Source organism: Amblyomma maculatum, chromosome 1 (genome assembly GCF_055883805.1).
Source record: "Amblyomma maculatum isolate TAMU_Amacu chromosome 1, ASM5588380v1, whole genome shotgun sequence".
NCBI classification, from domain to species: Eukaryota; Metazoa; Arthropoda; class Arachnida; order Ixodida; family Ixodidae; genus Amblyomma; species Amblyomma maculatum.
The window spans coordinates 56,075,231-56,088,633 of record NC_139344.1 but is presented as its reverse complement, the minus strand read 5'-3'; the positions used below and the strand labels follow the sequence as shown (position 1 = coordinate 56,088,633).

The window sequence follows — 13,403 nt, the reverse complement described above, 5'->3', positions numbered from 1 at the left end:
TGCGCCTTTCTTTCTGCTGTGTATTAACTCCGGGTCTTTCTGTACACTATGCTAGTGAACTTGTTTCGAGCTGTTAATAAAATGCACATTTATTTATCTGCGGAAAAAAATTGTTCCAGATGTGAATACATACAAAATTATGTCATGCTCCATGCTCGCTCTAGTTGAAACCCTCCAGCAGTATCGACACTAGTAATGCTTTGCCGTGAAACAAACTTTTAGTTGCGAAGGAGAGTAGTTTTGCAAGATATCTAGCTGGCTTGCCAGCTGAGCTACGCAATGCTGCGTTTACCAGCCTTTATACGTTATCGTCACGGCGATGTTAAGCGTACTGTTGATCGCTTGCCATGTTTTCGGGCACAAGCGCCCGAGTGCAGCCCCTTTTTATTGACCGCTCGTCCGCTTGCACAGGCGAGCAACGCTGAAATGCAGGAGCATGGTGGTGAGTTATAATGCTACTTGTAGCAGCGCGTAACTACCTAACCTGCTTCAGTTGCGCGTGATTTTTTATTCAAAACCCGTTATAGCTTTCTGTGATGGAGATGTTTTCTTGCAGAGCCACTGGTTGAACAGAGACCCTTGTATCCGGGCCACATACCAACAACTTTCGCCCAAAAAGCTCTAATATCGGTCGGTTCTGCACTTGCTGCTATAACTGACCCTTTTAGAGATGGTAATGACAGCTGTTTTTATGTGTAGTGGAGGAAAGCTTGTGCATCACTTGAAGATTTTTGGTTCACTACTTGCAGATATGGTGGCTGTCTTTGGAGAAGTTACCGGAGCTTACGCTTTTCGCGACCTGCACAGGATAATGTCGAATGACGAAGAAGGCCGGCAGATATTAAGGTGCGGGCATGCTTTTCCTAGAAGGTGGCAGTACTAGCCGTAGTATGGCGACCATTTTGACGGATCTAACGCAGAGACCGGCCAAGAATCAACACTTGCACAGTGGACTTGGACTACCTTAGCCGGCTTCCCGATTACACTTTCGGCTACACGTACTACCGGTTCCTGCATGACAACGTAAATACTGGAGCTCTTTATTTCGATAGTTCCTTTTAAAGGAAAGACCAAGGATAGGAGTAAAAAAAAAAATGTGTGTGTGTATATATATATATATATATATATATATATATATATATATATATATATATATATATATATATATATATATATGATATACACACACATCCACACTCCTTGGAAAAGACCAACCAGGGGGATATTTATATATGCATTTTTGCTTCCTGCTCACGTATTCGGTCACATATTGTTAACAAAATAAAGTAGTGTGCAGAAGGCAGGACGGGATATCATGAAGATTGTTGTGCTAATTCATTCCTCTGGCAACACAGCACAAGCATTTGCAGGATAATAAAATTAAATGCTTATCATACATTGTGTTTCTATCATTTAAGATGGGGCTTAAGGTCTATCTTCGCTGATCCAACTTGGGTAATATTGTATAGGAGCATGGTGCATATATAATTGGTCACATGGAACACAGTTTGCATCTTGAAAAGTACTGAAAGCTCAGCCAGGGGCCTCCTTATGCTTGGTAAAGTATGCAACCTTGCAGCCAGTAAAAGGCATCTCAGGTTTATATATAGACTAAATGACAACAGAAGAAATTTTTGGACAGAGTTTTTTTATACCGCTGTCACACGGGCATTTCGAAGGCCCTCGAACCGACTGCCTATCGACTCCAAGGCCTTCGAAAGCTGCCACACGGGCGTTCTCAATGACCATTGAGTCGATAGTCTATCGAGTCAGCGGAGCAGCCCAGAACTCTATCGAGATCTCGAAGGCCCTCGAACGTCCGCAAGGTTGCTAGCGTTGACCCGAGGAGCTTCACGCACACACGTGCACAGTGCGTTTACGATACAAAAACATGAACAAGCGTTATTATTTTATATCTTTAATTTGCGTGGTGAAATATTACAGCCCGTAATAATTTTAAAATAGCATCGCTCTTTTTTAAGGCACATTATTTATGTGCTATCACTGTAAACTGTGCCACCGAGAAAAGCAAACAATGAAAAGCACAGCCGCATGAACGTCAACGCATTAAAAAAAAAAACAGCGTTGTCCTTGAATAACAACTAAACACCTGCAGTTACCAAAAAAAGGTAATAGTTATATTTTATTTTGCATTTATAGAGAAATTTTAGTTATTTAAGCAAAACCGAAAGCAATGATAGTGGTGCCACAAAAGTTTGGCGCCAAACACCATAACTATTTCAACAGCCTTCGTGTTTTGCCGTGTAGCAGCGGCACAACTCCGAGTTCGATCGCGATTGAAAATCTTGAAGGCTATCGACTCAATCGCCTTTGAAAATGACCGTGTGACTAGGGTATTAGATTTGCTTGTCAGCAGCTGAGGACATGGTGAGACATTCCTATAGAAATGATGGCTGGTCTTAGTTGCCCAAGTTGTTCAGGCACCAGTGGCTGACACATATTTTTATTTAGGCATTCCGTCAGCAAAAAGTGATTTTAGATCTTTGACATGACATTTTATCATATGCCCTTGACATTGAAATAAAGCTTACCTGCCCTCACAATGTTTAGTTGTGAATAGTTGTACCACTGAAGTTGAAGCTTTACTTATACTTCTGTCACATGAACACTTTCGATCCTCACTGAACTCAACCTGCATTCAGTTCAATGCAGATTGAGGTTGTCACACAGTAACTTGCAACTACGATCGAGCCCAAGCCTGCTTGGTTTGAAGCCGCTTCCTCAATCACTCAGTTTTCAAGCACATTCGAGAGCAGGCGTCGCCACCCTTGATGTCATGTAATGTACACGAAGGAAACTTTTTCAATGGTCATATAAAACGGGCGTGCAGCACCGGATGCTTTAATCCTTGTTGAAAACCTCAATGCAGATCGAGTTCAATGGGGATCGGAAGTTTGATTTGATTTGGTTTGGTTTGTGGGGTTTAACGTCCCAAAGCGACTCGGGCTATGAGAGACGGCGTAGTAAAGGACTCCGGAAATTTCGACCACCTGGGATTCTTTAATGTGCAATGACATCCCACAGCACACGGAGTCGCACCGTTTTGCCTCCACGAAGCGCAGCCACCAGCGGTTGAGTTCAAACCCGGGTACTCGGGAAAGTAGTCGGGTGTCTTAACCACTGTGCCACCACGACGGGGCGGGGATCAGAAGTGTTCATGTGACAGAGGAATTAATGTCTAAAACCAGTTTCATGACTCGGTCCATCTTAGTACAGGGTGTTTCTATTTTTATCAAGCTTTACGGTTGTAAATATGTATGCAAAAAGAGCTTGTAACGTTCTGGACATAACTGCAATAAGAACCACTTGTTAGAAAGATACACAGACCAACCCTGTAGTAATGTGCCAAGTATCAAATAAACTTGCCTAGAAGCCAATCATTCTTAAACATCTAACAATTTATGATGGCTCACCAGAAAAGAAAGGGCTGTTTGGGACATATGAGACATTTAGTTAAGCAAAAGCTAAATTCCAGATTATGCATTGGTGCTCTGTTTGCTTTTGACCCAGTTCATTTTCTCATAAATATAGGAGCACCATTGTACCTTTGGATTTGTTGGAGCTGTGTACATTCAGAAATGTATTCATGCTCTGGACAAACCAAGCAGTCTAATTGCATGACTGCATCATCTTTGCTGACTAGTGTGACTCTAACACCTTCCTTTTATGTTGCAATTTTTGTTTGCAGAATGTGACACCTGACTCCAGGCTTCCAGTGCAATTTGTTGATGATGCTGAGTTGGCTTATGTGGCTCAGAGATACCGTGAGGTGCACGATCTGATCCACACACTTCTGGAGATGCCAATCCACATGCTTGGTGAAGTGACGGTGAAGTGGGTTGAAGCCATCCACACTAAGATGCCCATGTGCTCAACTGGAGCAGTTTTTGGAGCAGTGCGCCTGAAGCCCAAGTAATATTATATTTGTTACTCTCTGCTTTGGTTCTAGTACTTGCCTTTTTCTTTTTTTTTTTTTTTTTTTTTTATATGAGGTCATCTCGCCAGCACAATTCTGTGATTTACAAAAGCCATGCCTCATTGCTTTGCTCTGATTTGGCTTGCATAAAGTCACTTGTGCAGTGTGTGTCAAAAAATAATACCCAGACTTTTATTTGAGGAGCCTGGTTACTCGTTTTTCACTTTAAGCACTGCCCTCCAAAGCAGCCTCACATCTCGCATATGCAACATTTCATATTCTTATTATTCAAGCTCTCTCAAAGCTGCTTGTTTAATAATTTGATGAATTGCTTCTTTTTGGAAGCAGACAGCAAGTGCAACTGTCACTTGAAAGCTAAACATTTCGACTGATTTGTCTGTCTGGTTGGGTTGATAACTAAGTGGAACTTGAAATTTCTCCAACCATCACTTTTTTATTTTACAAAAACCGGCGGCGCTTCCTTCAATGGTGCATGATGCAGGGCTTCATGCAGCTATAAGTAAAGGAATGGTCGAGGGGGAGAAGGGGGGGGGGGGGGGTTTAAGATGGTGTTGCAGGTGCAGGTATGCTCCCTGGTGTCTCTTTTTTTCTTTTGTTCTGTGAAGTGGCCAGGAGGGAGCGAAGACCTACCTTCCTGTTGTATACTTGCAAGGTCTTCACTCCCTCCTGGCCACTTTTCAGAAGAAAAGAAAAAAGATGCCAGGGAGCACCCCTGCACCGGCAACACTGGCTTATCCCTCCCTCCCTTTCTTCTCATTTCTTTCACACCCATCTCACCCCCTGCCCCCCTCCACCATTCCTTTACTTATAGCTGCATGAAGCCCTGCATCATGCACCCTTGATGGTTGGGTCGTGGTTGGATGGTTGGAGAAATTTCAAGTTTCACTTAACTGTCACTTGCTATAGGAATGCTGCAAGCTGCTACAGCACACTGATTGTACCATTTCGTGCACTGTTTGGAAAGTAATATGAAATGGCTGACGTGCAGCCTTTAAAGGGGTTGTGATGCAGTCATTTGGCAGATTGAAGTTTAGTATTCCAGTAAATAAGACTAGAGCTCGTTGTTTTGTCTCCAAAGTTTGAATGCCCTGGACGTGCCGTTGTCTCCAAAGTTTGAATGCCCTGGACGTGCCGTATTATCTAAAAAAAAATCAAATAAAAAGAAAGTGATTGCAATTGAGATCATAAAGCTCCTCCCACTGACAAGGACTACCATTTCAAAGTGTTTATGTAGTGTCAAATGTACGCTGTTGATTGATTCGCAGTGGACTGTCAGTTCAGCAGTTATGACCTCTGATTTTTTTTGGGGGGGTGATCAGTGTAGCAGTGTTGCTGATATGAGTGAGTAAAGAACAAGTTACTATGTAAAAGTGAAAACACTTGCATAGGTTTTTATTGGTAGAATGAAAATGATATTCAAAGTTGATGAGACACAGTGCTAAATGCCAAAATATGCACGTCTTGCATCTTTGTAGGCTCATATATTGCACCCTACCAAAGTGCAAATAACATCGCATATGAAATGAGACACAGAAAAAGAGATTACCAACAAGTGATAACGTGTGTGCGTGAAAAGTAAAAAAAAAAACAACATTCACACAATTTCTTCTGCAGTTCCTTCTGTCAATTATTTTACGTTTCCAAACTGTGCTTATAATTCTGAAATGTTTCTTTGGAAGTGAGTTACATGTGCCGCTACACTGTTGGCCAGTTGTGAAGCTGTCTGTCTTGTTATGCCAGGGATATTGGCAATAGAGCAGTGTGTAGAGCAGGAGTTGTGTGTGCTAAGAGAGCATGACCAACAACCAGTGCTGCAAAATTATGGCATTCATGATGGTTTTAAGGTTTATTGTGCTGTGCGTCGTGATTCAACATGCCACTGCCTAGAGCCTTTGTGCACCTGTAAGGGCAACTGTTTGGTTGCCCCTGAAAAAAATCTACATTTATTAGAATAAAAAAAGAGATGAACCTAACAGTGGAATATTGTAGCTACACTTTTATGCCGTATTAAAGCAACATTTCAACTTGCTTTGGGGTGTGTGCATAGTTTGCCCCATATTTACCATATGTAGCTGATATTTATTCACCATATGTACTTTATGTGTGGGAAATAAGCAGCTTAAGTCCAGAAACTAAGATTGATCACTCCTTTAAGGCTTATTTTGTGTTTTACATCAAGAGATGGTCTCTCTACAGTTGTGTGGACTGTTTTATTATCAGTAGATTGTACTGCCAAGCTGTATTTAAATATGCATGTATTAAGTGAAATACATTTAGCTCCCTTTGTTGGCGACATTGAAGTGACGTCAAGGCCAAACAGAGCCATCATCATAGCACTGAACGAGATTGAACAAGTAAAGTTCTCTACCCTTGAGCAGGATTGACATACATATGCTAGGTGCTGTCCAAACGAGTTACAAAAATTGTTGTTTCTAATTTCTTCTCAACGTTCATTGAGATATCGCTCAAGCTGTGCATTTAAAATACGCTGAATTTTTAACCCTTTCGCTGTCGGGCGTTTCTGGCCGTAACGCACCCCCAGTGTCGGCTTGGTTTCATGGAACGAGTGTATCAGGGAACGAGCATAGCGATTTATTTTTTATGATTGCTATACAAAAACGTAGTCTTCAGAATATGCGCATTTCAGTGTTCTGCAGGTATTGTTAACATCATCATTGTCATTATATAATAAATTATAATATAATAATTAGATTATTAGATAAATGAGGATAATATATGAAAAAACTTCTCTATACTTCTTGACAGTCTGATTCCGAGCTCGGCACGTATTTATAATGAAAAGAACCATCGCTCCAGTCCGCAGTCGAAGGTCTCGCGCAGACAGCCATCCGAAAGTAACCGCGGGTACGGAGGGCGCACATCCGATGGCCCGCACAAAGGAATCAAGGTGATGGAGGGAGGTGGAAAGAGGCTAAAACAGCCTCTTTTGCTACTGCTAGCCGCAAGCAAGGCCGCGGCAATAGAGAGCGAAAGCAGCGATCTAGTCATGTGTCGACCTATTGGAGAGGCAACGACACGAGTCTTGAACGTGACACGTCGTAGCAGACGCGCCAACATAAAAATAAATACCTGCAAACCTGCGGCAGATGGCAGAACAACCCTTGTACCCGTAAACGTAGCGCGATAGAGTAGTGCGCACTGAGCGGCCGTGCCCCCCAGCAAAAAAGGTGGCAGGGCTGGGCGCGGTCGCTCCGTACTCTTCATATATATGCACCAACGCAGGGCAAAAATACGAACTTGTAGAAAGATATTACAGATGGCGCAGCCTGTCTAAGTGCGCCAGCTTCGCGCTCAGGTGTGAAGTTTTGAACGCACAATAGAGAATGTACCGGCACGTCGGTGACACTGTGGAGGGAAAGAGCGAAAACGTACTGGTACGTTCGTGACAGCGAAAGGGTTAATTGGTCATTTCTAATAGTGTCGTGAAATAGATGGATACATTTTTTTATATACTTCATTATCATTCGTTGGCTGTCAGAGGCCTCTTAAACAGGGCCACTCCAGAGTGAAAGGGATGCTGCACAGAACGGCTTACATGCAGTCCCCAAGAATGGTTCTGTGGTCCCATGACAGCAACCATTTCATGCTTACATCTACTCCAGTTATGGGAGAGGCAGTAATTTTTATCTTGTTTGAGTAGCACATTTGTAACGTCAGTAACTGTTCAAGCATTTTCTTTGATAGCAATGCTCTGTGATGTGGATAAAGTCTATTAGCAGTGACATGCATGGCATGCTGTCACTACCAATGCATGAAAAATAAGCTCTCAGACAGCTCGGTTGAAGAACTGAAGGGTTTTGGCTACTCAAACCAGTCAGCAAGCCCACAGAGTGAATGAAACACGGTAATTATTCAAACAGTCCTTTGTGACAACTTTGAGACCTGTGCCTTACCGAGCACATCTGTGTGGCATCAAACCACTAGGAAATGCTTCTTTTAAACTGCCATACCTAAAGTGACAGTCATATTAAAATGGTATGGAAGTAAAGGAAGCATAATGTGTAGGGGTGTGCGAATAGTACTTTTTCCAAACCGAATCGAATACGAATAGTGCACTCTTGCTGTCGAATCGAATACGAATAATGTAGCTAAAAAGCGAATCGAACACGAATCGAATAGTGAAAGCAGCGAATCGAATACGAATCGAATAGTGAAAGCAGCAAATCGAATACGAATTGAATACTCTGCAAGTTATGTTCATATCATTTGTACGTTGATTACAAAACATTAAAAAGGGTCTGAAATTCAATTTTATTCAAAATGCTGTTTGATATATAGTTCACAACAATGTACAGCTGTGTCAACCTAGACTACAGGCGAGATAAAGTTTAAATATTTAAAAGCAAAACGATTGCACAGAGCCATAAGCAAAAGAAAATAGCACTCAGTAAAGTCAAGTGGAGTTGGCAGGAGTTATTAAATTTACTAGGTGCAACTTGGCTAGAAGTACAGCCTGGCACTACTAGAATGCACAACTAGAAATTCAGTACTGTCAACATGGCATCAGTCAAACAACATCACATCAACTAAGACATGACTTTCTCAGACTAGTCATCAAAAATTTTAAAAATGCTTGACTAGATTAAGGCTCTAACACTGCGGGGAAATCACACAGAAAATGCAGATACATGTCTAGATTAATCTGCAGTTTTTATTTGAGCCTTTAATGACTAGGACTGAAACTTGTTGCAATAGTTATGAGAAACGACCATTCACAAAGATAAAATTTGATATCCCAAAAGGTGGAACATTAGAAGTAGTGAAGATGCAGTGAAACAAAGCGCATTTCACAAAGATTTAAATGAGTATATGGAACACTGGGCATGTTGAAATGGCAGCACTAATGTAAAAAAAGTGTTTTAACTATGGGAACAAAATAAAGGCAGTCTTGTGCATCATAATGTAACTAGGGATACTCACCAACAAATGGTTCTGGACTGTAAAATTGCACAGCAGGTCTGTTGGGAAATGTTACGGAAGCTTCGACCGCACAGTTCCCTTGCAAGAAAACAAGGTGCTCCACACTGTCCGATGAAAGTGATTCCCGCCGACAAGTTACTGTGTTGGAGCAAGTTGATGATGAAAGTGAATGAAATTTTCAGGGAATAAACATGGTAACGTTACTTCTCGGCAGATTAGAGATGTGTGAACTATGACACGACTACGAGAAGTTGCCTCCGCGATTCGTGATATGTCCAATCTTTAAGAATGTTTCCATGCGAATGGACCGTGACGCGGCCACCCTGAAGCATGTAGGCTCCCTAAAACGGTGATCTCTGCTTCTTGCGTAGGTTTATTGCGGCAGCAAGCTGTGCCTGCTCGGAGCTGACGCTGCCTTCGCGAGAATGGTCGGAGGTAACCGAGACGTTAATTCGTGCCAGTTACTCGAAAAGCATTCGAAAATTATTTGAAAATTTGCGAAGATATTCGAACAGTTTTGAATAATTTTCAATTTCCACTATTTGATTCGTTTAACGAATCGAATATTATGATATTCGATTTAATATTCGAAAATTTCGAATATTCCCACACCCCTAATAATTTGGCATTTAGACTTGCCAGACAGCTGTTGGGCTATTGCAGTGAAGAGGCACTACTTAGACCATGCTTGCTACATTGATAAGTACTAGGCGGCAGTTTGTGGAAATTTGGTGAATGCATTTCTATGTTTCTGTGGTCATGCACTTCCATACCATTTTAATATGACTGTCACTTTAGGTATGGCAGTTTAAACGAAGCATTTCCTAGTGGTTTGATGCCACACAGATGTGCTCGGTAAGGCACAGGTCTCAAAGTTGTCACAAAGGACTGTTTGAATAATTACTGTGTTTCATTCACTCTGTGGGCTTGCTAACTGGTTTGAGCAGCCAAAATCCTTCCATTTTTCAACCGAGCTGGCTGAGAGCTTATTTTTCATTCATTGGTAGTGACAGCATGCGATGCATGTCACTGGTCTACCGTATAAATAACTTTAACAAAATTATTTATTTTCTTTAAGGCAGCGACGAGACTACGTCAACATTCATCTGCCTTGGGCCTTAAGAGTGGGATTTAACGCCAAGAATCTCATGTGTGTCTATTATGAAAAGCACTGGGAGAAGCCTCTTTTTGAGTTGCAGCAAGAATTGGGTATTGAGCCCTTTCCTAGGCAGATACCTCGTCAAACTGACAGAGGTAAGGTGGCACACTGAATACAAGATTGAAGAAAAGTCATCTAGTGACTGTCTGCTAAGACTGTGTGACATCGTTTTTTAAGGCATGTTTATACTCCGATGCAGTACTTACAAATGTGGGCACAATGTCACTTTTGTAAATTCATCTTTGCACTCCTTGTATTAGGCGTCAGCATGTTAGGGCGCTTCAGGCCTGTCTTGGCCATTCTAGTGTTGACATAGATTGTGTGTCTATTCCATACACGGTCGGTTGGTTGCAGCTGACTGGCCTGTTTAGAATTCTGCATGCACTCCCTCTCATTATGTGCTAGCTGGCTCTAAATGATACGCAATGTACCAGAATATACTCTTCACTAATCACATGCTGCTGCAGGGTGGCAAAGCAGTTGGAATGTAAAAGGGCCAAACTTCTTACGTGGTGTGGTGTCACCCGGTAGCCTAATGTCCCAACGTCCTCTGCTGGTTGCCCAGTGGCTGAGAACATCGGAGGATAATTGTGCCTTAAAAGTCTGTGTAATGTTTTGTTAAGGCGATTGACAAACGACCAAAGCAATTTATACTACTATGGTTGAAATGAAAAGATTCTGTTCTGTAGTGAGAGCATAAGATATGATAGTACTATTTTAATTAGGGATTTTAATCTTTATTTGGCATTGAAATTTAACGCAAGATAAAGCACTTTTGTACTGTAAAGCTTTCCACAATTGGTGCATCCTACTTGGATGATATGTTATTGCTTATAAACTAGCTGTTGTTAAATATATCAAGGGTTTCTTTCAAGAACTGCATTGAATTTTATTAACATTAAAATCGAACACTGTGTCTTTCGACGTTAAGAAAGTGGATGTGTAAAAGCAATGCTGTTTTCATGTTAGGACTGGAATTGCATAACATTGGCAGCATTTTTTATATGGAAGTGTGAGTAGCTTGTGTGGATGGATGTGTGCACAAAAGTATGTACAGGCATGTGTATGCCAATGCAGAAGTAGTGCAATGGTCCTGAAGGCATGTCTCGCTGCCTTTCACTCGTCGGGGAAGGTGGCTGCCAGCGTGAGTGAGCTGGGTAAACAGCACGCACCTAAAACACAAATAGTGGAACCTGTTTTTTTACATTGCTGAGTCAATTTTCTTCCAATACATGGAGCTTTGTGGATCTGGCACAAGGTGCGTGCTACCTGCAGCTTTACCGAAATTACCCGAGGCTTCCTTAGGTTGGCTCTGCGTTATGTTGGCCCCCCCATTTTAGAAGGTCTGTTTTGAAAAAAAGTAACTATATGTGGCCATATATGGTAGTTATGAAAGTTTTAAAATAACAACTTGCAAAATAACAAGGCCTGCAGGTGGAGTACTGTGGTTGTATTTCTGACTTTTGTCTTTGTACTGCTGCATTTTTTCATATCCTATCTGTTTCCTCAACTGAATGTTAAGTTTAATTGTAGTGTAGTACTTTTAAATGTCATGTTTCCTCAGAAACTCTCATGTTCCCATGTGTACTTTGCACCATATTTACAGTAACTTTGCTGTTGTGTTAGTCCATGCTTTGTTTCATGCATTTTCAACACATTTGAGCCATTATTTATTGAAGGTCCTTGCTTTTTTTTTTCCTGCAGCAAAGTAGCCTTGGAGAAGACATACAGTTAAAGAAATATAATAAAATGAATAGAAAGAAAAATAAACCTGTGAATTTTTGCTGCATGAGCTGCATGTATAAACTGGTGTGAATGTTTTCGTTTTTTTTTTTTTTTTTTTTTTTTTTTCTGCTGCCTTATGAATCGACCTCAGAACACAGTAGCATGAACAAATGCAAAAGTAAGGGCTCAGGCAGGAAAAGCCAAATGTCATGCTTTGTTCATGGCTGCTTTACAGTTGGCTGTGTCTGTGCACACCCTGACCTCTCGCTGCCATGGAGAGCCTTTCGAACCTGATTTTCAAATCACAATCACCATTCATGATTTGACCTATGAGCTACCCCTTGACTGGCGAGTCTCCTTTGTTTTTAGAAATAAAATGTTGCAGCTCATTTGTGCTGGTGGGTAGTATATTGGCCCAGTACTTGTTATATTTGCAACCCATAACTGGTGGAAGCTTGGCATAGCATGATCTAACTTCTCTGTTAGTCTGTAGCACATACTTGCAGTGTGCTGTGTGCATTCATTGCTCTGCATGCTAGAAAACTTGCAAATTAAGAATAATAAATGCATATGTGAATGAATACAGAAGGATCTGTTTACAAAAGAAAATCCTATTTACACAGCTAAAAATACATGGTGACAAATTTACCAACTATTCACACATTCATACACTTACACATTGCATACGTACTTCGCTCGTTGCTGTCTTGTCTGTGCTGCTGCTGTCCTGGTTTATTGTAATGCTATTCATAGCAACGTACTTAAAAACACCGAAAAAACAAAATGTGAGGCACACAAATACATGCAGAGATGTCTACATGTACAGCCCAGAAAAAAGCTTGGGCTCCAGGGTATACGCTTTGGCCACCTTTGCAGATCTGACACCTGGCTGCAGGGCTGAACAACTGAGTTGGCCGATGTTTCAACAAAGGGGCGCCTACTACCCCGATCATAAAGTGGAAGAGAGCCCCTCACAGAGAATATAAACATGAAAAGAATGCACACTAGCATGGGGCTAGTTGAATGACACCTGTGGAAACAAGCATATAAATGAAAAAGGTGCTTGCTTACATGCACACTCCAGGATAGCTGAAAGAGATTCAAAGCTTTAAGTGAAAGTTAAACAGGCTTAATTCAGGAAAGCAATGTGTTATTGAGAGTGCATTATTCCTTTTTTATTTGAACACTTCCTGCCTATTCTATGAATAAATCTTGTGCTTAAGTGGTTTGGTTTAAGTCATCTAGAAGCAAGCTTTGCATTTGAGAGCCATGCTATGCATAGTCTCATGGCCACATGTTGCCCAGTTTTCCATTACGAGAGAAAGCCCCCTGTGAACTCTTGCTTTGCCTTGAAAGTGTTCATGCACTTGTGTTGTAGCTGTGGGTCACGTAGGCTAATAGGGGAAGGAGATGCACCTGGGGCCATATTACAGTCGAACCCGGATATATCGAACTCGAAGGGGATCGCGAAATAGTTCGATATATCGATAATTCGATATACAAGAATCGGCTTGTGACGGCACTTACGATGCCAAAAAACGATACCGTATTTGTCGCGTAAGCAACCCACTCGCATAATGAACCCACCCTGCACTTTTGCACGAAGAATTTGAAAAAAAA

The 13,403-nt window shown here is 41.5% G+C and overlaps 1 protein-coding gene across 2 annotated transcripts; it reads left to right on the top strand.

Annotated features, from left to right (window-relative positions):
* The first annotated feature begins 182 nt into the window (after positions 1-182).
* Positions 183-12,274, top strand: Coq4 (Coenzyme Q4). 2 transcript variants are annotated; one of them, XM_084588169.1, is made up of 7 exons: positions 183-442; positions 557-673; positions 750-846; positions 921-1,023; positions 3,710-3,933; positions 9,978-10,153; positions 12,019-12,274. In XM_084588169.1, the coding sequence occupies exons 1-7, from the start codon at positions 280-282 to the stop codon at positions 12,075-12,077; spliced, it is 939 nt and encodes a 312-aa protein (XP_084444295.1). In that variant the 5' UTR covers positions 183-279; the 3' UTR covers positions 12,078-12,274. The 2 variants fall into 2 exon arrangements, with proteins under 2 accessions (XP_084444295.1, XP_084444297.1); XM_084588171.1 differs by lacking the exon at positions 12,019-12,274 and adding an exon at positions 11,763-11,850 and having other exon boundaries at positions 185-442.
* The last annotated feature ends 1,129 nt before the right edge of the window (positions 12,275-13,403 follow it).

Bases quoted from the DNA above. Each gene is read 5' to 3' on its own strand.
- Coq4 (XM_084588169.1), top strand. From the start codon at position 280: ATGCTGCGTTTACCAGCCTTTATACGTTATCGTCACGGCGATGTTAAG. The intron at 443-556 runs GTGAGTTATAAT...GTTTTCTTGCAG, and splicing joins TGAAATGCAGGAGCATGGTG to AGCCACTGGTTGAACAGAGA. The intron at 10,154-12,018 runs GTAAGGTGGCAC...GCTGCTTTACAG, and splicing joins ACCTCGTCAAACTGACAGAG to TTGGCTGTGTCTGTGCACAC.